General features: G+C 43.1%; 1 protein-coding gene across 3 annotated transcripts in view; it reads left to right on the top strand.

Annotated features, from left to right (window-relative positions):
- SYNE2 (spectrin repeat containing nuclear envelope protein 2) overlaps positions 1 to 25022 on the top strand; it is a 431618-nt gene that overhangs the window by 134235 nt on the left and 272361 nt on the right. For all 3 annotated transcript variants that reach the window (XM_040333402.1, XM_040333400.1, XM_040333403.1), the window contains exons 26-34: positions 6213 to 6370; positions 9080 to 9227; positions 10602 to 11243; positions 14792 to 15363; positions 17742 to 17912; positions 19006 to 19156; positions 21468 to 21626; positions 22751 to 22909; positions 23234 to 23335. In XM_040333402.1, coding sequence (XP_040189336.1) covers positions 6213 to 6370; positions 9080 to 9227; positions 10602 to 11243; positions 14792 to 15363; positions 17742 to 17912; positions 19006 to 19156; positions 21468 to 21626; positions 22751 to 22909; positions 23234 to 23335 — 2262 coding nt within the window. The remainder of the gene's footprint in view (positions 1 to 6212; positions 6371 to 9079; positions 9228 to 10601; positions 11244 to 14791; positions 15364 to 17741; positions 17913 to 19005; positions 19157 to 21467; positions 21627 to 22750; positions 22910 to 23233; positions 23336 to 25022) is intronic.

The raw sequence follows: 25022 nt of genomic DNA, 5'->3' as shown, positions 1-25022 counted from the left end.
AGTCTTCAGAAAGACTGTTTTCAAGCCTAGGAATAGGCTGTTTCTTTTCCATCTCATAGTTTTTCTTGCAATACTACTCAGGGGGACAGAATGTTTTTTCTTTCCTAGATTTGAAAAAAAAAAAAAAAAAAAAAAGTGTCATCTAGGGGAGAGGAAGCATTTTTTTATCCCCCAAACAGGTGTTTGGGCATTTAACTATTTATAAGTTCCAGGTACCAATAAGTAGCAGGTGTACCTCGGTATTGTACCATGGCATCAAAAAACAAGGGTACAAGAGGTGGGGATTCCCCCAGAGAGTCTGAGGTCTCGGACAAAGCTATGCCGCTGCTTTCCCCACAGGGAGCCTTGGGGCCATCGGGATCTGGGGCTGGAGCTGACGCGAGTCAGTCCAACCCTAAGATGGTCACGGAGAAGGTATTACTCACCTCTTTAAAAGAGATGCAGAAAAGCATGGGAAAAATGATAGCCGCAGCTATGCGGGGCAGTAAGCGGAATAGATCTCCGTCGCCCGAGCGCGGACCCTCAGAGGAGGAGGTCCTTTCCTCAGGGGAATTGGACGACCTCTTGGACAAGGACCAAGTAGGTTCAGGGATCGAGGATCCGGATACAGAGGAGTCTGGGGCAGTCTCCCTGAGGGAGAGCTGGTGGATTCAAGGATTGTCGGACTTGGTCCATAAGGCATTCAACTTGCCAGTACCAGATCTCCAGGTATCGACGGTTTCAGCTTTGGGCTCACTGAGGGCGCCTCAAAGCAATGCTGTGTTTCCGATCCATCCTCTATTAGAGGGAGTTTTGTTCCAAGATTGGAACAAGCCAGATAAGATCTTCTTACCACCTAAAAGATTCTCTGTCCTATATCCTATGGAAGATAAATTTTCCAAAAGATGGGCTACTCCTGCAGTGGACGCAGCCATCTCATGTGTTAACAAATCGTTAACATGCCCTGTAGAAAACATACAGGTGTTCAAGGATCCAGTTGATAAGCGCTTGGAAGCACTACTTAAGAACTCCTTCACTGCTGCAGGGGCAGTAGTACAGCCAGCTGTGGCCGCGATTGGGGTTGCTCAAGCATTATCGGATCAATTTAAGCAGATGCTTAAACTCATTCCTGCTCAGCAGGCAGAAGAATTTTCGGATGTCCCTAAGGCCATATGTTTTACGGTAGACGCAATCAAGGATTCTATCCAGCAAGCGTCACGTTTATCGTTATCCCTTATCCATATGAGAAGACTCTTATGGTTAAAAAGCTGGGAGGCTGAGCCCCCATGCAAGAAGCTCCTGGTAGGGTTCCCCTTCCATGGAGGACGACTCTTCGGAGAAGACCTAGATAAATACATTCAGACCATTTCAAACGGCAAGAGTACTCTCTTGCCAACTAAGAAGAAGGTTCAGGGGCCTGCGTTTAAACGACAGTATTCCCCTGGGCAGGGGCCCTCTAATACTAAGCAGTATCGACGGCCTCCTGCAAAAGCAAGCTTCGGCTTCAACAGCAGATCACAAGGACAGGCTGTTAGAGGCAAAAGGCAGTGGTTTCGCAAACCAGCAAAACCAGCCCCCAAGCCAACCTTATGAAGGGGCGCCCCCACCCACGAAGGTGGGGGGAAGGCTGCGACTCTTTTCAGAGATTTGGGAAGCCAGCATTCCCGACGAGTGGGTACGGTCTTCCGTGGCCACAGGCTACAAACTAGATTTCCTAAGGTTTCCTCCTCCTCATTTCCAGGAGTCGAGGATTCCAAACGATCCGGAGAAGGGAGCCGCATTAAGATCGGCATTAGATCATCTACTTTCCCAGGAAGTAATAGTAGAGGTACCAGTCCTGGAACAGGGGCTAGGTTTCTACTCCAACCTATTCATCATCCCGAAGTCCAATGGAGATGTCAGGCCAATTTTGGACCTAAATATGGTAAATACATACCAAAGATCCGCTCATTTCGGATGGAATCCGTGCGGTCAGCAGCTACCACACTCCAAAAGGACGACTTCATGGCGTCCATAGACATAAAGGATGCCTACCTTCATCTTCCAATTTATCAGCCACATCAAAAATATCTACGCTTCATGGTGGCTTCGCGTCCCTTCCAATTCGTGGCGCTTCCCTTCGGGTTGGCTACGGCCCCCCGGGTGTTCACGAAGGTCCTAGCTCCAATCCTAGCCAAACTAAGGATCCAAGGGGTCACGATCCTAGCATACCTGGACGACCTCCTAGTCATAGATCACTCGTCTCCTGGCTTGGAGCGAGCAGTGGCCCTCACGGTCCAATACCTCGAGAGGTTCGGCTGGGTCCTAAATCGAGAAAAGTCAGCTTTCCTGCCCACAAGGCAGTTGGAATATCTCGGCATGAGATTAGACACAGAACAACAAAGAGTGTTTCTACCTCTGAGGAAGGTCAAAGCCATCAAGGAATTAATCCTACTGGTTCTAAGCAAGAAGGAACCGACTATTCGCCTATGTATGAGGTTACTAGGCAAGATGGTGGCCACATTCGAGGCGGTACCATACGCCCAGAGCCACACTCGCATCCTGCAGGCAGCCATCCTGTCAGCATGGAGCAGAAGGCCACAGGCCTTGGATATCCCGTTGCCGCTCTCATCAAGAGTCCGACAAAGTCTGTGTTGGTGGTTAGACCCTCAGAATCTACTGAAGGGGAAGTCTTTCAGCCCAGTGGCTTGGAAGATAGTGACCACAGACGCCAGCCTGACGGGCTGGGGAGCAATTTTGGATGGTTGCACTCGCCAAAGTACTTGGGCAACGCCAGAGAAGCAGTTGCCCATCAACATCTTGGAGCTCAGAGCTGCTCGACTAGCCCTCAGGGCTTGGACGTCAAAATTGCAGGGGTTCCCGGTGAGAATTCAATCAGACAAGGCCACGGCCGTGGCATACATAAATCACCAAGGGGGAACCAGGAGTCAAGCCGCTCAGAGAGAGGTGAGCTTGATTCTCCTATGGGCAGAGGCTCATGTGCCCTGCATATCGGCAATATTCATTCCAGGAGTGGACAACTTTCAGGCGGACTTCTTAAGCCGCCAGACTCTATTGCCGGGGGAATGGTCTCTGCATCCACAAACCTTTCAAGCACTCTGCCAAAGATGGGGAGTGCCGGACGTGGATATCATGGCATCGAGACTCAACAAGAAGCTAGACAGGTTCATGTCCCGCTCAAGGGATCCGATGGCCTGCGGAACCGATGCGTTGGTTTGCCCTTGGCATCAGTTCAAACTTCTTTATGCGTTTCCCCCGCTCCAGTTACTACCCCGCCTGCTGCGCAGGATCCGGGTGGAGCACATACCAGTCATCCTGGTAGCTCCAGCATGGCCCAGAAGGGCATGGTACTCACTAATCTTAAGGATGGTAGTGGGAGACCCTTGGACTCTTCCTCTACGGCCAGACCTGCTATCGCAAGGTCCGATCCTCCACCCTGCCTTACGGCATCTAAATTTGACGGCCTGGAAGCTGAATCCCTGATTCTCAGGGGTAGAGGTCTGTCTCAGAAAGTAATCTCTACCCTAATCAGAGCCAGGAAACCGGTCTCTAGGGTGATTTATTACAGGGTCTGGAAGGCCTATGTAGGCTGGTGTGAGTCCAAGCGATGGCTTTCTCGCAAATTCACCATTGATAGAGTTTTAAGTTTTCTCCAGCTAGGAGTGGATAAAGGATTGGCATTAAGCACAATCAAAGGACAGATTTCTGCTCTGTCAGTGTGGTTTCAGCGGCCGCTGGCCACCCACTCGCTGGTTAAGACCTTCCTTCAAGGGGTCTTGCGTATTAAACCTCCAGTTAAATCCCCGCTTTGCCCGTGGGATTTAAACCTTGTTCTGTCAAGTTTACAGAAACAACCGTTTGAGCCGTTGGCTGAAATTCCTTTGGTTTTACTGACAAGGAAGTTAGTATTTTTGGTCGCCATAGTTTCCGCAAGAAGAGTATCGGAAATGGCGGCCTTATCCTGTAAGGAACCATATCTTATTTTTCACAAGGACAGGGTCGTTCTCCGCCCTCATCCTTCCTTCCTACCGAAGGTTGTATCCAGTTTTCATTTGAACCAGGATTTGGTATTACCATCCTTCTTCCCTAAACCTACTTCCAGAAAGGAAGGGTTGCTGCATACCTTGGATATCGTCAGGGCCATGAAGGCCTATCTTAAAGCTACAAAGAAGATCCAGAAAACAGATGTGCTGTTCATATTACCGGATGGGCCCAAGAAGGGGCAGGCAGCTGCAAAGTCCACCATTTCTAGGTGGATTAAGCAATTAATCACTCAGGATTACGGCTTGAAAGGGTTGCCTCCTCCAGTATCATTAAAGGCTCATTCTACTAGGGCCATGGGCGCCTCCTGGGCAGCACACCACCAGATCTCTATGGCTCAAGTTTGCAAGGCGGCAACCTGGTCTTCTGTCCACACGTTTACAAAATTCTACCAGTTGGACGTAAGAAGGAGGTCTGATACAGCCTTTGGGCAGGCAGTGCTGCAGGCTGCAGTTTGAGACCCTCGGATTCCGGGGGCTCCTCTTTTTTGAGTTAAATTTAAAATTTAAGATTATTTTTCTCAACTAAGTTGGATTTATTATGATTTGAGTATTTCTCTAAATTAAATCCTTTTGTCTTGGAGATGTTCTCCCTCCCCTCATTGTGAGCATTGCTTTGGGACATCCCATATAGTAATGAATATGCCGCTCTGTGTCCCGTGATGGACGATAAAGAAAAAGGGATTTTTAATACAGCTTACCTGTAAAATCCTTTTCTTGGAGTACATCACGGGACACAGAGCTCCCACCCCTCTTTTTTGGGGACCATTTTGGGAGGCATACTGCTTGCTACAAAACTGAGGTACTCCTCCTATGGGAGGGGGTTATATAGGGAGGGGCATTTCCTGTTTGAGATTGCCAGTGTCTACACCTGAAGGTACTCCATATAACCCATATAGTAATGAATATGCCGCTCTGTGTCCCGTGATGTACTCCAAGAAAAGGATTTTACAGGTAAGCTGTATTAAAAATCCCTTTTTTGCTGCATTTACATGCCAAGTTTAGCTGCGTTTTGCCGCGTTTGGCATCTGAAACTTGGAAATCTTCTGCGTCTGAACCCATTTTTTTGCTTTCAAAGAACGCAACAACCTAAAAACGGCAATAAACGAGACTGTGTACATGGTCACATAGGATAACATTAAATGAGTTCAGGGGCAGTTGAAAAAAAGCATCCAACTGCCTCTGAACGTACGTTTAGCAGCGCCCTGTGTATATGGGGCCTTAAATGTGTTTTATTGTACTGGCTTATTTCTGTTTTTTTTTTTTTTTACAGATATCAATGTAGCTCTGACAATTTCCACAGTGGTTAACATATTGTACATTCACACAAGCCCTGCTCTCAAGGAGCTTACAATGTGAGGACCTTTTCTCACATAAATACATACACATACTAGGACCAAGAAACGTTTGTACTGTGGGAGGAAACCCAAGCAAGAACAATAAGAACATGCAAACTCAATGCAGGCAGTGTTGGGATTCAAACCAAGGACCTCAGTGCTGCAAGGCAGGAGTGCTACTCCCACTGTTGCTACACTATTGACCCCCCTAAATTCTCACATTTTTTTCCCTGCCCCTGAGTTGCATAACTATTTTAAATGTAGTGTCTCTTTATTTACAGGTAGCTGTTTGTAAAATGAGATGTAGAGGGGATAGAAAATATATGAAGCACTAGAAATATTGAATCTGCAAATTGTTTCTAATCATATTCTCAGTTATAAAATGTAGATACTTGATCAATGGCTATCCCCCAGCAGGGGTCCCCCAATTTTCTAATCAAGGGGCTAGTTTTCTGGCCTTTAAACTTTAGGGGGGCCAGACTGTTGCCAGAAAAGTAGATAATGTCCTGGTGTCACTGGAAGTACACAGTGCACCCTCTTTGTTATTAGGGGGATCACTGGGAGGAATAGTGCCCCATCATTGGTGCCAATAGGAGGAATAGTGCCCCGTCATTGAAATCAGTGGGAGGAATAGTGCCCCATCATTGGTATCAGTGGGAGAAATGGTGCCCCGTTGTCTGTGTCAGTGGCAGGAATTATGCCTCAACAGTCTGGCCCCCCATCAAATATGATGTTGGTATAATATATTCATGTGTTATGTTGTTTAACATGTTACATTCTCCATTTATTTTATATACATATTTTACCATTCTGAAAAAATAAGGAAAAGTAATACATTTTTACATACAAATTTTAGGTTTTACAAGTACAGCTAAAGAAATCCTGGAGACAGTTGGAGTCCACATCACAGGCAATGGAGAAAATGTTGTCTGGTGATCAAAAGGCAAACTGCTCTGAAACAATGTCTGCTCTTCAGTCTGGCATGAAAGAGGTTACTGAAGAAATTAATATCAGGTTTGTAGGAAAATCTCCATCAGATCTACTGTATAAATAAACTGGTGACATAGATACAGACCTATTTCTTTGAAACACAGTGCAGTCTTGTGTCAGGGAGGGTAACGTTTATACTGGGTGGCAAACTGCATTTTTATTGTCATTTCACATTTCTTTATTATGTAGCGCCTGGTTTCTTTTCAGAATCGGTGCTATTGAAATTTAGAGGGGTTAGAGAGTTAAGCAACTCTGACCATTGTTAATTAGTTCAAATTCAGAGCTTCTGTCCCGGCTTGGCTGTGCTGTGGGCTCATGCTGTTGTTCCTGGGGTGCAGTTCCACCCCAGGTTGGCAGGTGGCAGCAGTGGAGTCAAGGACTAGACACTTTATCCCGGTAGTCTTTCAGGAGGAGGCTTCCTCGCTGTGCATGCTGGCGAGGGGTATTTATGGGACAGACACCATTTTCCTGGGTCCTCTCCTCGTGTGGCGTCCACCTTTAGGGTAGCCACTCCACAGCGCCCAGGCAAGTGGCCTTCCGGACCGGAGTGCACGTGCAATGCAGAGATCCTGGCTTCGGGACCACGTTGGCCCGGAGCAATTGATATGCCGTTTAGGGACTCCGTAATTGACTGGGTCCCACCTAAAGAGGTTCTGGGCTGTCTGTCCTGTTGGAGGAAGCTGTACGATGGAGAGTCTGCCTGAGGAGTACCAAGAGAGGCTGGTGTTCCAATACGGGCCTGACCTTTCATCAGGGACCAGGGGAACCGGACACTGAGAGGCTGAATGAGAGGCTGAATGTTGGCCGCCTATCAGTCGGTACCCAAAACCTAAACTACCTGAAGGAGATCCAGGTGTCAAGTCCAGTTAAGGGGACTTCCGACCACTATTTTCTGCAACCATTGGGAGGGTCTGTGGCAGAGACTTAACCCCAAGTTTGAGTGTTATTCTGGCTGCCAGGCTTGTGAGAGGCCTGTCCAGGTGCGCTATACCCATTCCGGCTGGAGTGGCGAAGTAAAGTTTGTCATTGGAAGCAGGACTGTTTCCTTTTACCTACACCTGAATCTGTGTTCTCCAACTCTGCTATTCCTCTATTCTTCACCAAGTTCAACTGTTTTACCTTGTTGGGTAAATAAAAGCACAAGAAAAAGACACCTGCTGTGTGGACATTCCATTACTACGGCTCTCATCAACTACCCTAGACGGTGGAGTCACAGAGGTAACATGCCACCCAAAACAAACCAGCAGCTCCTCCGGGGGTAGTGCTACAACTACCATAGGCATGGCTTTTTTCAGCAGGAATGCAGTTCGGGCGCCTCCAATACTGAATGTATATAATGGCAAGGGGGGCTGCGTGGTGCTGGACGGTCCATTTATGCAGGATGCTGGGAAATCTATTGTTGCTGGGTGCGTTCTATTGTTAAAGGAGGAGTCTATTGTTGTGAGGTTGCCTTATGTTGCTGAGGTGGGTCATTTGTTGCTGGGGGGTGTCAATTGTTGCTAGGGGAGATCCACTGTGGAGGGAGGGGTCTATTGCTGGCTGTTGGAGGGTCAAGTGGTGTACGTTTACAACCACTTTAAGATAAAAAATAAAAAAAACTCCTGCCTTTACAACCACTTTAAACATGTGCTAGACCTTCCTGTCCCATCTCCAAGGATCTTTGGTGATCTGGTCATCTCTGTTAAAGTATGTGAAGTAAATGAGCAGTCCGACTGTGCCAGCACTTATAATTGCCCTTGAATATTTGAAGTTAAAGCTAAACATCGATAGGATATTATACATCATTTGGTTAAGTTATGCACTAGAGTAAGACCATTGAAGAAGAGGTAAATATCATGGATTTTAGTTCCGCTCTAACTTGTTCCTAGTGATAGGTTACAGAAATATCGGTTTTAGGCTGTGTGTCCAAATTCTCAGCAGGGCCCAAACTGCAGTCATCTTACCCTTCAGGACTCTGAGCTTCAGTGGTCGTAAAGGCATTTCTGCCATCATAGAGCCCCTAATTGGGAGGGGTGCCAATTGCTAATTTATTCCATTTAGGTCAATGACTCAGAAGTCACCCCTCAGTGTAGTGTGTACTTCTAAATTTGAAAAAGCATCTACGCCAGAATCCTAATATAACACTGAGCTAAGTGGTCAGCTAGCTGCTAATTTTATTTCTCTGTTCGACTTTCTCTGTGAATTCTATTCTTGGTTGCAGTTCAAACTAATACCTTGATACGACATTTAGATAATATTACTTAGTCACATAGTTCATAAGGTTGAAATAAATTCCAGTTCAACCTGTGTGTGTGAACGCATTTGTGTGATTTTTATTCTGTAGCAATTCCCATGGCTCTTATCTTCTGTTTCCTGAGGAAGACATTTAAAAGTATTTGGAGGTTGTCGACAATCCAGCTAGCAACAATTCCTGGGGAGGGAATTCCAGATTTAACTGCTCTAACAGTAAAGAACCCTTTTTTACAATCCAAGTTTAAGCCACCTTTTCTCAAACCTCAAAGGAGTCAGAGAAGGTTAACTGCAAGTTATTATTGCATTACAGAGAAGATAATGCATTCACAGAGCTGGAGCAGCAGCAGTGTCCCCCTTTATATTGTGTTCTGAAAAGTCTTTCACGTAAAATATAAGAACTGTATGAAAAAAATGTCATCAATGTATCCTATTTTTGTAGGGTTTCATTTTCATTTTGCATAATGGTTTAATGCTTTATTATCAATTTTTTTTTTTTGCCAGGATACAGTCTCTGTTGATTACGATAAATGTGCTTCTGCCTATTGAGCAAGATGTGTCTGTTCTGTGTGAATCAAACCTGCGGAGTCCAGTCCAAGAGATGGAAAAGTTCACTGTCTCCAGTATTGGTTCAGTGTATCAGGATCTCCAGGTAAACATGTGTTCAGTCTAAATTTAAGCTAGTTTTTCCCCTTGTAATTATTAATTATATAGAGTTGTCATTAGTGTGCACATCTTCTAGTTGCCGTGCCAAAATGGGCATTGCTTTCGGCAGCTTGGAAGTTCAGTGAGCTGCTTAGGAGAGAGGTTCCTTTTGGGTTTTGGCTTCCCCCCATCCCACAGCTATAATAGGATGATAGTACAGCTATTGTTTACATTGTTCATTCAACAGAAGTCCGACTACAAACATAAAGTGGAGTTGAAAATTAACTTTTATTTGTGCAATATTAAATATCACCAGAAGGTGGCACAGTTGTAAAGCCTGGAAGCTACTAGGAATTTGGGGACTGGGGCTGGATTCACACCTTTGTTTTAAGGCATATGCATTTCCTATTGAAATCAATAGATGTGCATGAAACAGCATGCTATTGTGAATCAAGAACATCGCAATGTGTTTTTCATGCATTGTCATTTATTTCAATTAAAACTCAGGTGCATTGTAGCCTGTTGTCAATTTTGATCTCTCCTTATGAAAACTTTAGCTGCCTGGCCTTCATGCTAACCCAATGTCTTCAATTCTTCCTGGGCCACTGACCTAGATCAAGTACTGTATGCAGATCAAGAGTTCTGATTTAACACTGGCCTCCCTGACCTGCAAGGTTGTTGCTGCTGCCTCCATTGGAGAGCTTTTAATTTCCTGTCTTTTTGACCAATGTCCAGACAGGGAGAATATTGATATCTCCAGCCCAATGCAGGTGCACATTCGCATGGCATTTTGAACACCCAGCTTTACCAGGAGGTAGGCGCTTTCTGAAAGCTTCACAAAAGATTTACTTTTAAAATGCTTTGTAGGCAATATGACTTTAGGGAAGAGATGGTAAGTTTCAATAGAATAGACCTTACTTTTTCATGGAAGGTTTGTTTTTAATAGCAATACAGATAACATTTAAACCTAAAAGAGGTTCTAGACCATGGTTTCTCAACTAGGGTTCTTCCAGAGGTTGCTGGAGTACTTAAGCAGTGAGCAGTTTCTGCCTCTCAGATAAGCTCCCACTGACGGCGGGTATATTTTCTAAATGATCACAAATATGAGGAGCATTCTTCCCACTGAACATCACACTAATGTATCATGAGTTGTAGATATAGTAATTTTTAGTAGGGGTTCCCGGAGACTGGAAAGTTGTTTCTCCGGGTTGCAAAGGGTGAGAAAGGGTGAACTAGTCCTTTAGACCTTGTCCAAAACTAAGCTAAATTAGGTTTGGATATAGTTGGGCATCAAATATGTTATTTTGTTTTTTAAAAAAAAACAAAATTAACAAATTAAATTAATCTCCCTAACATGTACTAATGTTTTATCACTTTGTAGGAGTTCCAGAGTTCTGTAGAAGATCAGATTCAGCGATGTGATGATCTGGAATCTTCTGCCGATGTCATTGACTCAGCAAGTCCTGTCGATATGCAAGCTGTCCAGTCCATTGTGCAAGACTACAAAATGCAACTAGGAGCAACAAGTGAAGCCATGATGGAACGTGAGACTCTTCTGAAAGACCTGGAGTCATTTTTGTCTTCTCTGAGATCAACTAAGTGGTCAATTCAGGCTGTAGCTGCTGTGAGTGAAAAGGACAGAACTATCATTCTACAAAAACAGAGGAATATTGAGCTACAAGAACAGAAAGTTCATAGACTGAGAATGGAGGCTAAAGAGCTAGATGACCGCTTGGTACCAGCAGGAATCTACTTGGAAGACCCAGAACATGGGGGAGAAACATCCTGCCTAAAGATGGTTGATGGATTTTTTGAAAAGCTAGAAATTGCTAAGCAAGCGGTTTTGCAAGAATTAAGAAACCTTGACACACAGGATTCTGAGATACCATCACTAAATGGTGCATCGTACAGCCATTTGTCATCTGATGATGATGTACCTTCAGGATTAAATGACTGTTATCAGGAAGAGAAGATGGAGACCTTCATGGCATCAAATATCAATTCAGTTTTGCAGGAAATAAAGGTATAGACACAGTGTGATTGATTGTTTTTTGGTAGAGTGGCAGTTTCATCAGTCATTATTATTTAAGGATCCAGTCATTGACAGCATATAGATTTACTCTCAAGTGGTAATGGGCACGTGTTCCTTCTTCACCATGGAAAATTATTTTACCAAATTACAGATTTCACTCTTTAATTTCGGACTTGAAAATAGTAACTTACAACAGCAATGGGGTCCACAAGGTGGTAAAAGTACCCATCAAGGATTTTAGCTGTGCACTATCTACCAACAACTGAATTATCAGGTTATGGGCGGACTTGCCTCTTGATTCCCAGGTTAATTGGCTTGGTTTATGGCCCAAAGGTGACAACCCCTTAATATTGCTTTCCAAGCCAAGGATAAACTGACGCATCATTTTCACTTTGACCAAACCTGCATGTTGCTTAATTGGGAAGAAAAGGTCCGCAAATAATTGAACCACAGGCATTGTCAGATGTTGGCACCAATAGAATTGGCCTTTCACATCTGCTAAATTAGGTTTTGAAGTGATTGGATCACTAGTCGTGCAACTTTGAAGCCGTGGCAGTGTAATCCAAGGCTTAAGCGCCAAAAATAAAGTAAACCCTTACTCTTGCTACCCTCTTTTAAGCAGCTACAGCAGCATTTTTCTTTTGTCGGAAAGGTTTAAACCATATAAATAAAAGCTAACTGTTGTAAATCCCCCAGCAGTTTTCTATGATTTGTCCCAATCTTGTCCCACTTTTGCTGGACAGCTTGATCTGCATTTTAAGGTGTAGATAAATAATAATAATAATAAAGGCCAATATATTTTTCTATAGGGGGCCTTTAAAGTAAAGTAAAACCTTGGATCGCAAGCATAATTCATTCCGGAAACATGTTTGTAATCCAAAGCACGCGTACATGAAAGCAAATTTCCGCATAAGAAATAATGGAAAACATTTATTCATAAGTCCTTCAGTTTGTAGTCCATATCAAAAGATTATAGCTATGTGATAGGTTGTGTAACCATAAAATGTCCATCTACAAATGGAAGCCTCCCCAAGGGGATTAGAAGCAAAATCCAGCAGGAGCTACAGAGTATAAAAGAGAGGAGAGGCGCCTCTAAGTGTAACAGTATATTTAGATTTAATGAAGGTACAACATTTAGTAACTTAATCATGCCTGCATACTTAGATGTGCCTCTTTTAATCACCAACCATATGAGTTGCTAGATGTACCTTCATTAGATGTAATCATATTGATACACTTAAGCCTGGTACACACGATCGGATTTTCCGCGGACAAAGCATAGGACTTTTGTCCGAAGGGCATTGGTCGTGAACTTGTCTTGCATACAAGCGGCAAAGAATTGTCCGCCAAGAAACACGAAACGATGTGTTTTTTAGCTATTTAGCGCCACCCTTTGGACAACTTCTGCTAATGTTGTGTTATGGCTAGCATTGCTTCTGAGCATGCTTGTTTGTACTTTGGATTTATTTTTTTAATGACTTCTGTACACACGATTGGATAATCCGACAACACACATTTGTTGTTGGAAATTTTTTAAGCATGCTATCCAACATTTGTTGGTGGAAAATCCGACCACAATTGTCTGATGGAGCATACAAATGGTCAGATTTTCCGACAACAGCCTGTCATCACACTTTTCTTGTCGATAAATCTGATCGTGTGCATGGGCCTTTAGAGGCACATCTCTTCTCTTTTATACTTAGTTGTGACGTGACACTACTTGTATTTCAAGACATTGCTCATTTATCAAGTCAAGAGTTATAAAAAAAATGTGCTGGTCTTGCAAAGTTACTCTCAATTGACGGTTTTACTTTTGAACTAAAGACATTCGATTAGAACACCTATGAAGTCTTTATTGCTGTTTGTGTCCCCGTTGGGGAGATTAATCTTTTCTGTTTGTCCTGTTTACCATTAAAAGTGAAAATAAAATCCCATATTTGGGATGTTCCCAGAAAAGTAACACAGGGGGAAACTTCCAATAGGGACAGTAGTTTTAGTGACCTGGGGGGCCCCCCAAGAGATTCCCTTAATTTGTAGGGATTTCGTCTCGCCTCCTGTTTTGGATATAGGGAAGGAAGTGAAGGTAAATCTCTTCAATATGACCAAAATTTCAAAAATAAACTTTACAGGGTTGTTGACCCTCCCTTACTCTATCCAAAATGAAATAAAAAATGTTTTGCCTATAGTTCTACTTTAACCACTAAGCGTCCGCGCTATAGCCGAATGACGGCCACAGCGTAGACCTCAATTGCCAGGAGGCCGTCAATAGACGCCCTCCCCTTCGCGTGCTCCTCGCGTGCTGTGATCACCCGAGTCGCTGAGACTCGGGTGATCACTGATCCGAGTAAGGGGCCGATCCCGACCCCTTACCACATGATCAGCTGTTAGCTAATGACAGCTGATCACGTGATGTAAACAAAAGCTAAGTAATCGTTTTTTTTTCTCCTCAGGCTGATAGCGCGAAGAGAAAAAAAAGCCGATCACCGGCTTATGTGCAAGGGACATCGGTCCCAAAGAGGTAGGAGGCACATCTGCCTCATCTGTGCAATCTATACCCCCTGCCAGTGCCACCTGCCATTGCCACCTATCAATGCCAATCAGTGCCACCTAGCAGTGCTGCCTATCAGTCTAACCTACCAGTGCCCATTATTGCCACCGATCAATGCCCATCACTGCCACCCATCAGTGCCTATTACTGCCACCTTAGTGCCACTTCTCAGTGCCCACCAGTGTCACCCATCATTGCCACCTCTGTCACCTCTCAGTGCCCACCAGTGCTGCCTTATCGGTGCCCATCAGTGCAGCCTCATCAGCATACATCATTGAAGGAGAAAAATTACCTGTTTGTAAAATTTTCAACAAAATATTAAAAAAATGTTGTTTTTAATTTTTTTTTGGTCTTTTTAATTTTTTTTAACAAAAAATAAAAACCGCAGAGGTAATCAAATACCACCAAAAGAAAGCTCTATTTGTGGAAAAAAATCATTTGGGTACAGTGTTGTTTGACCGCTCAATTGTCATTCAAAGTGCATCAGCGCTGAAAATTGGTCTGGACAGGAGGGGGTTTTAAGTGCCCAAGTAAGCAAGTGGTTAAGGTGTGTGTATATATATATATATATATATATATATATATATATATATATATATATATATATATATATATATATATATATATATATATATATATATATATATATATATATATATATATATATATATATATATATATATATATATATATATATATATATTTTATTATTTTTGTTTTGTCACAAGGCAACGATACAGAAAAGTATGGTATGCACAACAAAGAAAACATGTAAGATCAAGGGTTCAACAAAAAATAACTATGTTCCCAAGTAGTCAGATTGCAATAAGATACAATATCCAACAGAACGGCGAGAACCCAGCTAAGATGCATGTATAGTACATGCCAAATTACTTCAGGGGACCATAGGACTAGGCGATCGGTTGTCTCTGTACCTTGTGTAAGGTTCAACTTTTAATCTCTACACAGTACATCTGCTTTTGTCTTTCAGGAAGTTAAAAATACTTTTGAAAATGAGATCCAACACTGTGACAGTTTGGACTTGCCATCCACCGAGACTACTTTAAATCAGTATAAAATGGAATTGAAAGCCACAAACGAACTTATGAGAGAACGAGAAACAACCCTTAAAGCACTGAATAATTTTCTTTCCTCGCTTAAAGCGGCTAAAGCATCTATTGTTTCTGAATCTGCAGTCCTGGTTATGGAAAGGAAAACTCTGCTAGAGAAACAGAGGAACCTCGAAGAACTTGAAAAGGACATTTACCGCCTTGGCCAAGAAGCTGAAAAACTTGATGACAACCTGCAAGTGGCTGAGATCACTCTGGAAGACCCAGAGTATGGAGGGGTAACCTCTTGCCAGAAAATGATTAGCATGTTCTTTGACAAGCTAGAAAATGCACAACAAGCTGTTCTGAGAGACATCCAGAGCTTGCAGGAGAGTGAGGCACTGGAGATTCTAAACAACAGACAAAGAGCCCTGTGCAAAAATATTGAAGATATTCAGGACCAGATTGATAAAATTGGTCTTCGAGATCCAACTATTCATGCTGTCCAACAAAGGTACTGTATGTACTAATTTGAAAACCTGTATAAATGTATATAATCTCTATCCTTTATTTAGATAGAATTCTGTTTAAAGTCAAGTTTCACCTACAGAAGCAAACTCTGCATTGGATAGATGCTTGAGAAACTACTGTCTAAATCAGCCCCCTTTATTTTGTTGACATTGTTTACTTTTTTCTGAATGCAGAAGTCACTTTTTTTTCCCCTTCTTTTATCTCATTCCCCGATTTAATGAATACAGGTTCTTGTCTTTATACTTTACTCTCACGTAAAAATAGCTTTCCACCATCGAGGCTCTTGTAACAGTTGTGACTTGTCCTTGTTGAAAATGCTGAATAAGCTATCTTTGTCAGTTTTGGTCATGGGTACTGGTAATCTGCTCTCCAGGCACTCTATAATTTTATTAAATTACTCGTACTCTTTGTACAGACTGAAAATGACTTGCTCCTTGGGGCTTGCATTCACATGCATTTGGTTGCATCTGAGCAGTTGTTCTATTCCAAGTAATTCAACGTGTATGCAAAAGCAAATTAAAGCACTGAACTCATATGCAAGTCAAAAAGCAAGAAAAAACACCACAAAGTCATATAGGATTTGACTGGCTTCAGAGTCTGGTGCCCAATGCATTAAAGACTAGTCATGAACGACTCAAAAAGCTTAAATAACAGTGATGCTTTTCTTGACATGCTGACCTATTAAGATATATAATTTTTTTAAAACTAATATAAAATCAATAAAGGATTAGTTCACCTTTACCAAAAAACTGCCTATGCCGTGGAAGGAGGGACAGAGGGACGCCGTGGGAGGAGGGACAGAGGGATGCTGACACGCCGTGGTAGAAGGGACATAAAGAGATGCGGCATCTTTTGATTTGGGGGAGAGGGGGGTAAGGGGATATGTGCGGGGGGTGCTTTGAGAGTGGAGAACATATAGGGGGGGGTTGGATCCCCCCACTAGCACATGTCCTCTCCCCTTTCCAAAGCACCCCCCTGCACATATCCCCTTACCCCCTTCCCCTCACATCACTCCACCATGTGTGCGTTTGTGTTACCAGCCCCCCTCACAGTTATTTTGTCCCCCTCCACTGTATCCATAAACTATGCACAGACGTCAGATCATCAGCACAGCTCTTGCAGTGAAATCTTCCTCCTTCCCAGCGCCTCTTCCTGTTTGTGACCATCAGAACTTTGGAGCCGAGGAAGGGGGAGGAGGATCCTCGGTAAACTGTATCTGGCTGTCAGTAGGGAGAGAGAGGTGTCGGCTGCCACAGAAAGGCAATTGGATCGTTGCGTATGGGACCCCGGTTACCGGAGCTCAGTGCTGGAACTTGATGGTGGCTCTGTGTGCGGGAGCTGGGAGGAAGGGGAGGGGCTTTTTCATTGGGGGGGCCAGCTTTGCGGGGGTCCCCTTCGCAAAGTGCCGTTCTAGGCCTGGGCCTTGTCAGCCTAGGCCAAGAACAGCACTGGCTGTAAGATCAGCGATAAAGAAGATAGTGGACCACACATGTGCAGGGGTTTGAGAGCTTGTTCATGTGATGGTGGGGAGCAGTAATGACTGGGAGTGTCTTAGTAACATCCTAGCAACAAGAAAGGATGGAATTATGGCATCTCTGGGAGTCTTTCAGCCAGACTTTGAGAGGTACATAAACGCCTATAGCAAGGTCTTTTTATCTACAAGCCCCCTTGATCTGCATAGGCATTTTTTTGGTAAATGTGAACTAACCCTTTAAGTCTAAAGTCCACCAATCACAAATCTATGTATTTCAACAATCCTTTATCATATCAAGGAGGGAGAACATGTGGTACAAATAATAAAATCTCCTGGTTGACATGTTTCATCCAAACCCTGCATTTATCATTTCCATGGTGGCTGTAATTTAAGTATATTCAAACCAAAGAACAAAAAGGTAATATATTGCATTTGTTTTCTTTCATCGGGTTAAGTGCCAGCAATGCAGTGTCTTTATAACTTCCTGTGCTCCAAATTGAACTCTTACAGAGTGTTACCGGTCTGCTCAGTTCTCGCCATAAACTACACCGACACTGTTTACACTGTTATAGAGATGACAGGGGGAAGTGTTTGTAGTTCAAATTATTAGTGAACAGCCTAGGTTGCCAATGTTGCTCCTCCATACAGTACGAGGAAATGTGTGTAATTGGCAGGATCATCTGGTGAAAATAAAGGCTGAAACAAATAAGCCAGGAGTTTTTATATGTTGTACCTTGAAATCATTGTTGGACATTGATTTGTGGGTGCTGTTCTATGAACTTTAATGGAATTACACTCGAAAGGATGTTGGAGCACCACACTATTCAAGAATTTGTCTAAGGTGAAAGAAAGTTAGGTGGTACTGACTTTTTTTGCTTTGATCATAGAATTAAATCATTGATGCAGTTGGAGAAGAAGCTAGAATCATTCATAAATGAAAAGACATCCATTTCAACTGCCTTCCTGGAGCTTGTTCATACCGCACATTCCAAGGATATCTGTACACCTGACGAGTGTGATATACTGTGGGAGGATGCAATGCAGAATATCACTCACAGGTAGGTGAAAGTGTAAAAAAATAAAATCAATGTAATATTCCTCAAAGTTTCCCCACTTTACTGTAACAGCTGCCAATATCCTTCTGAAAATTCTATAGAAATGGATTGTTGTTAGTTTATGGTGTTAGGCAGGCTAGGGTAAGGATGAGGATAATGGTCAATTGTGTTAAAGTTCATTAATAGAGTCTCATAAATTGGTTGATAATAGTAGATGATAAGAAATGGTGGTCAATTATAACATAGCTGCAACTGTTCTAAAAGGGATTGGATTGTACTATAGATTGTTAGATGAAAATCAAACAAAATATTAAATGGTACCCCATTTATTGAAAAATTAAAAGCATGCACATAGAGAAACTGCTCAGCAGGGTTGCAGCCAGGTCAGCAGAGCTAGGCTTGGAAGCACCTGGAAGGATGATGTCAATCAGGCTGTGGAGGCACAGCTGATGGCAGCAGATTAGTCCCAAGGCAGCCGAGGTTAGCAGTGGTGAGTTTAAACAGTGTGGGGGGGTGGGCGACAATAAACCAGAGCCTAGGCAGAAAAGCAGAGAGGATCCAGAGGATGATGTGAAGAGCCCCTTGGCTAAAGCCTGAGGATTAGCCTGAAGAGCAAAGCAGCTGGCATTTTCAGAAAAAGCTTCGAAATTAGAACCTTTGTAAAGTAGAAGATATTTATTGTTTCCCTTCCATCAGAGTTTAAAAAAAAAAAGTTTTATTACTGTTACTTTGTCCCTGTAGCCAAATGTATACCAATAATCACCAATTTATAGCACACATACAGCATAATCTTGATGGGCCATTCTTTGGCCTATATCTGTACTATTATCCAGTGCTTCTGGATGTAAATTTCGCTACAGGGGCATAAAAGCACTATTTACATGACCACATCAGAACAGGTTTTCTTGCTGACATGTCAGATTTTACAATTTCCAATGGATTGGTGTTGGGTTTTATTTAGTGGAGTTGTTTTTATTTGTTTTGTTTGCCTGTAAATGTAAAAAAGCCAAATGGGAAATGTATGACTCTAAAATGTCTTTTACACATTTTTACCATTCAACTGAATTGTCAGTGAATAAACTTGATTTTCTTGCAGCAAGGAGCAGTGCGAGGCGGTAATAGAACTCCTCCGCAAGTTTCAGAGTTACAAAAAGGAACTAACGTCACTTATTCAAAAAGCAGAGACCTTATTGCCCTGCCAGTCATCTTACATAGGAAAAGAAAATCTTCAGGAAACCCTGAAAAAGGTAATTTTGCTTGTGCTTGTACTTTGTTGCATAAGGGCATTCTTTATTTCACCTTCAAAGTATTAGAGTTTTAGACCCCCTGTGTTGCTAGGAGCAATGGCTGATAACAGGCAGGTCACATGATGGAGCAGGTCAAGTCCACAGACAGTTGGTCAAAGCAAACGGACCGTAAATAAGTCAACAGACTGCTGCCATGTCAAGTGCTGTTAGTGACCATGTTTCTGACGGTGAAACTGAGCAATGATAAACAGCGGCAATGGTAACAGGCAAATGACCAGTATAAGCACAGACAAGCTGAACACAATAAGTCCAAACAATACACAGTAATAATCCAGGGTTTTAATGAAGCGCTACTCCTGTAGGAGCCACTTTTTTTTTTTGTAGGATTGCCCGGAACCTTTACTCGTTTATTTGTAGTTTCCTTGCATCAAAACAGAGTTCCAACCACTTTTCAGGTGCATTAACCAGTCTAGGGGTATGCTTTTTCTGATACTTTTAATAAAGCCGTGTACACATGGTCGGAATTTCTGGTGGAAAAAGTCTGATGGGAGCTTTTCATCGGATATTCCGACCGTGTGTATGCTCTATCTGACTTTTTACGTCGGAATTTCCGACGGACTTGGATAGAGAGCAGGTTCTCTATTTTTCCGTTGGAAATTCCGACTGAGTTTTGCCCAGTCAAAAGTCCGACCGTGTGTACGTGGCATTAGAATTTGGATAGGTAGTGGGTAATGGTAGGATACTCCAATAAACCTTAGCGACGATTTGAGGACACTGACCTTTCTCTTGTAGAGCTATGAGTCAAGCCTTTGCAGTAGCAACTTGAAGAGATTTATCTTCCTCTCTAGATACTAGAAATTATAAAATAGACTAAGCTCTTCAGGACATTGAGTACAATGTCCCCTTTTAAACATGCTGACTCTAGCACAAGGGATGACCTCCGCACACAGTCCCTAGGATCTCTCACCAGTCTGTACTCACGAATGTCCTTGGAAAATTGTATGCCTTCTTCCAGTATCCTCAAAACACTTTTACACCATGATACCTGACTATAGTATATCCTCAGACAATAATCTCTGTCAGCTTCAGCACCTCTCAGAAAATCATAGGCCCTCAGTCAGCCCAACTGACCAGGCACATGGTAGCAAGGCCTAGGGGGCTAGCAGCCCTTCTAGGCTGTGATCTCCTCAGGGAAAAAGACCCAGCTGCTCTCTGGCTCAGAGTATTTATACAGACTCCCAATCACCAACTGGGCACCTCTCCCCAGGGATTAGCCAGGACTGTATAAATATTCAGCTTTTGATTACTCTTCCTGCCCACTAACTTCTAGAACATTTCTGGACTGGCTAGGTCAAATCAGTCAATCCTGCAGTCACTTAGACATAGAACAGGTTGGAAGAATCAACAGTCACGCTGATTACAGTTAGCCAAAACTAAATTAACCTAACAACGAACTGCAGCTCCACGGAATACAGTGAGCCAGAACTAAATTTGCCTAATCCTAGCACCTATCTAGGAGAGTGATACATTAACCACTTCCGGACCGCCCGTCGTCATTTTATGTTGCTACATTAAAGAGGAATGCCGTTGTTATGGTAGCAGCTAGCTACCACAACCCTCTTATCCTCTTCAAGAGCGGGGAAGTCAGCTTTCCAATAAAAGTGGTCTTTGTGGTGGATTTGCAGCAAGATCACTTTTATTGGCGGCGGGAGAGGGGCCCCCCTCCCACCGAGCTCCGGTGCCCTCCACCGCTTACCGGAGCCGTCGGTAGTGGTGGAGGGTTTTTCTTCCTGTCTGGTATTGTGATGAATGAGGGGAAGAGTGTGTCCATTTAGGCACAGAAAGCTGCTTGTCCCCACCCCACTCTCTTCATTGGCTCACTGGCTGTAATGGACAGTAGCCAATGGCTACCACTGCTGTCTCAACCAGTGAAGGAAGGAGAGACCCAAGAGAGCCTCGGCTAGATCGGGATCGGGCTCAGGTAAGTATTAGGGGGGCTGCTGCACACAGGTTTTTTTTTTTACCTTCATGCATAGAATAAAAAAAGCCTTTACACCAACTTTAACGACCCAAAATCTTTTTATGAAATTGTTCATACAGGGGCTTTGAAAGAAACATGTGCAACCCCTTACACATAGTCTGCTTTACATAATTCTATGCATAATATTCTGGCATCTATTTATTGCAGTGTCCTTCCGTAGTGGAGACTATCCATGGTGCCTTGATGTATTATAGGTCTTCTGCATCTTTATTATAAATTAAAAGCAGAATGTTTGGTTTGTATTGTGCTCTATAATATGTTTTTCTGCAGGTAAAAGCTGTTAAACAGGAGTTTGATGATCACTCAGAAGAGGTTGACGAGATCAGCAGCACCTGCAAGAAGTTACAGTCTCAGATTAATCAGATCAAAAGCTTTGAAGAATCTCCCTTTCAAACTGAGGCCAACACAATTATTGATAAGTGGTTGGATGTAAGTATCTTATTGGAGTCTCTGGGAAGCCCTTAAAATTTGAATTTTAATTTCAAGCAGGGATGTAGTGAAGGAAAATAAAGTCATATTTTTAGCATTATGCCAAGGTTGTTTGGACATTTTAATTTGGACATTGTGGTGGCTAATGTATGTAACTGCAAGAACGCAAAGTAAAGTATAAGCATACTCAAGTAGATTGGCTGACCTAACTTTTCTTGGCATCAGCTTGCATGGGTTTGGGTATTCATAGTGATGCAGAATGTTTTATATAGTAAGAGACTCACACAGATGGACCAGTCCCCCTTATATAACTCTATTTTCCATTTCATCCAGTCAAGGTTTCAATGGATAATCGTAGCTCCAGGGGGCCCTTGGCTTGTCTAGCCACATGGCTAGACTGTTCTTGCCTCTTATGGATGCTTTGACCTCATCGTATCCAAGTGAATCAATAGGCTGCATGCTACCTTATCCACATTAATAGATTTTGTACTCTCAGTTGGGTATTAATTTTCATGGTAAAGTGGCCATAAAATAAGAAATTATATATTTTTTTCTTCTGCTTAATGGAAACAACTTTTAACAATTCTCCCTAAGCAGTAACCTGAAAATTACTTTTCTTGAATTCCTAAAAAATAGTGTACTTCTAAAGTCTAGACACTTCTATGTCTTAAGCATAGTAGCTCTATATCTGCAATCTGGGATCTGCGAAGGCGCTGTGCTTTTGACTGCTAGACTCGCCAGATTTGGTGATGTCCCTACTGTGCTGCTAACAGTTCTCCTTGCTGAAGAGAAAGCTACAGTTCAAGGGTCTCCTTGCTTCTGCTTTATTCATACCTCTCCTGCTTCTTAATAATTCCCATACCATTTGAGATCCCCAGTCATCAGGTAGGCAACTCTGACATGGGCAAGTAAAGCCCTGCCCTCTACCAAGATGGCCTTCTCTATACAGAAACATGGTGCAGAACAAGGATGGTAAGTCAGTAATGGGTTAAAGATCAACTGCAGGTGGTCTGCAGCAATATTAGTTACTACTCTTGTGGCCTCTGCTTAGCTTTGTTAGGCACAACTTCCACAGTTCAGGTCCTCTTTAAATATTTATTCATACATTTGGTCTTTCCATACAGATTACAGAGAAACTTGAAAGCTATAATGAAAACCTGAAGAGTGCCATTAGCGCGTGGAACAAAATCCAGCATTTCTTAGAGGATATTGAACAGTGGGAATTAAGAAAAAAAGCATTTGAAGCCAGTGATCTAACCAGGGAAGAAATTCTGAAGTTTAATGTAAGTGTGGCCTTTTCACATTGCTTAACTGCCCACCTTGTAACTAAACTAGTAGAATTCTTGTCTGTTTGTTCAGCTACGCCTTTTTTTTCAGAGGAGATAGTAAGGCACTAGTGCTACCCTCTGCAGTATTGTACTGTGAGCCGAGATTGACCTAGTGATTCACCACTAGGGGCTGGTTTCACAACACCCTGGGCTCATATTGTATCGAAAGCTGCATCTTTTTTTTTTTTTATGCAAAAAAAACTGGGTCCTTCTGAAGCAAGTGAATTTTCATGTGGACTTAGATGATTAAATCAATTCTGTTTTCTGTCAATGTTCCAGATTGAGGTTAAAAATCATGAGAAACATTTAGAAGAAATCAGCAAGCTCTCCAGAGAGATACAGAATCTTTTGCAAATAGATGAACTTCCATTGGAGTTGCAGGTACAAAGACTTGTATAATACCTTGATAACAGTGTGCCTAGTGTTCATTGTATAGTCTTTTTAGTGGTTCATCAGATATACATGTAAAAAGGAACTGATCTTTTTTATGTTACTCTATTTTTAAAAATGCTTCTATATATGGTTTGTCATACTGTATATTTCAGTTGGGGCAGCAATATTTGCTTTTGTATACAGACTCTGCTTCCAGCTTTGCGGTTCTGACGGTTGTTGGTTACTGCTTCCTCTCACAATGCAATCAGGCTTCCCCATGCAAAACAATGTGTGGCTGTTATGGTATCTAAGCAGGTGTTGGTGTATATAGACTAAGCTCCTTAAAGCGTTTGTAAACCTCAGACATAAAATATAAACAAAGCATCTCCCTCTAGAGCAGTGGTTCTCAACCTTCCTAGTGCCGTGACCCCTTGATAAAATTTACAAAGTTGTGGGGACCCCTAACAGAAAAAAAAATAATTGTAGCATGGCAAGTAATTTGCTCCCCTAACCCCTTCTACTGCACAATTTAGGATGTACCACTCTCTTTTATCTCTCTATCCTAATTTTTTTCCCCATCTCTCTCTCTCTAGTCGTCCTTGTTCTCTCTTATATTCTTTCTCTCCCTTTTTCTTTGTTACTACCCCTCTTTTCCTCTCCCTTACATGTATTCTCTCTTTATTCCTTCTCTTACTCTTTGTTGGGGGGGGGGGGAGAGGGAGGGTGGAGGGAATGGGAAGTGTAGCCATGCTGGAGGGAGTTCTGATCAACCAAATTAGGTGCTCTTGATCAAGGTCATCTGCTGATCTGAGAACTTTAGTGGGGACTTTTAATGGCAACTATAATCACAGGCAGTGTTACTCACTGTGTCTCCAGGTTCATGGTGTCTCGCAGGAGTGACCCATATGCCAAAATCAGGAGATGGGGTCTCCTCCAGCCCCTTCCACTTCACATTCCTCACCAGTCAGCTGACCTCTAGTCTCCGCCCCCCATCCATGCCGTGAACTGAATGGGCAGCTGCGAAGAGGCTGAGTGTGCAGCCGTGGGCTCCAGGAACAGCCCTGTTGGGTGGCCGCGAAAACGCTGGTAAGGCGGCGTGGGGTTCAGGAACAGCCTGGGATTTGCTGACCCCTGGCAAATCATCATTTGACCCCCGAGGGGGTCTCGACCCCCAGGTTGAGAACCACTGTTCTAGAGTATTATGTGTAGTTGTCTAGGTTAAGAACACCAAGTGTCATTTCTCTCTGCTGCCTCCTTCCTCTTCTATCAGCATGAGTCACTTCTGACAAGTTTTCCTGACACCAAGAGAAAAAAAGTGACGGGAGATACCTCTAGATTGACAGCCTCAGCTCCAGTGGCGGCTGGTGCTCAATATTTTGGGGAGGTTCCCGCTTCCTGATTGGCTAGAAGGAGAATCAGAAAGATAATAGCGAATATTATTTGCTATTTTTGACCCACCCTTTTTGAAGCCAATTAGAGCCTCAGGCTGTAATCATGTGCTTCAAAAAGAAAAAAAAAAGACCCCATTGAAATGCATGCGTCCGGCTCCCTGCATGTAGATTAGGGGACGGACGCATGGATTAAAGGGAGTGCTCCTGCGCCCCGTATGGATGGGCCGCCACTACTCAGTTCTGTTCCTGTGTGTAAGGCGGTGCACCCCTTCCCTCAAATCAGCTCTCGGAGCTCTCCTGAGCTC

The sequence above is a fragment of the Rana temporaria genome, chromosome 13 (assembly GCF_905171775.1).
Source record: "Rana temporaria chromosome 13, aRanTem1.1, whole genome shotgun sequence".
Lineage (NCBI taxonomy): Eukaryota > Metazoa > Chordata > Amphibia > Anura > Ranidae > Rana > Rana temporaria.
Note: the sequence above shows the minus strand (reverse complement) of the source record. Positions and strands in the feature narration are given on the sequence as shown.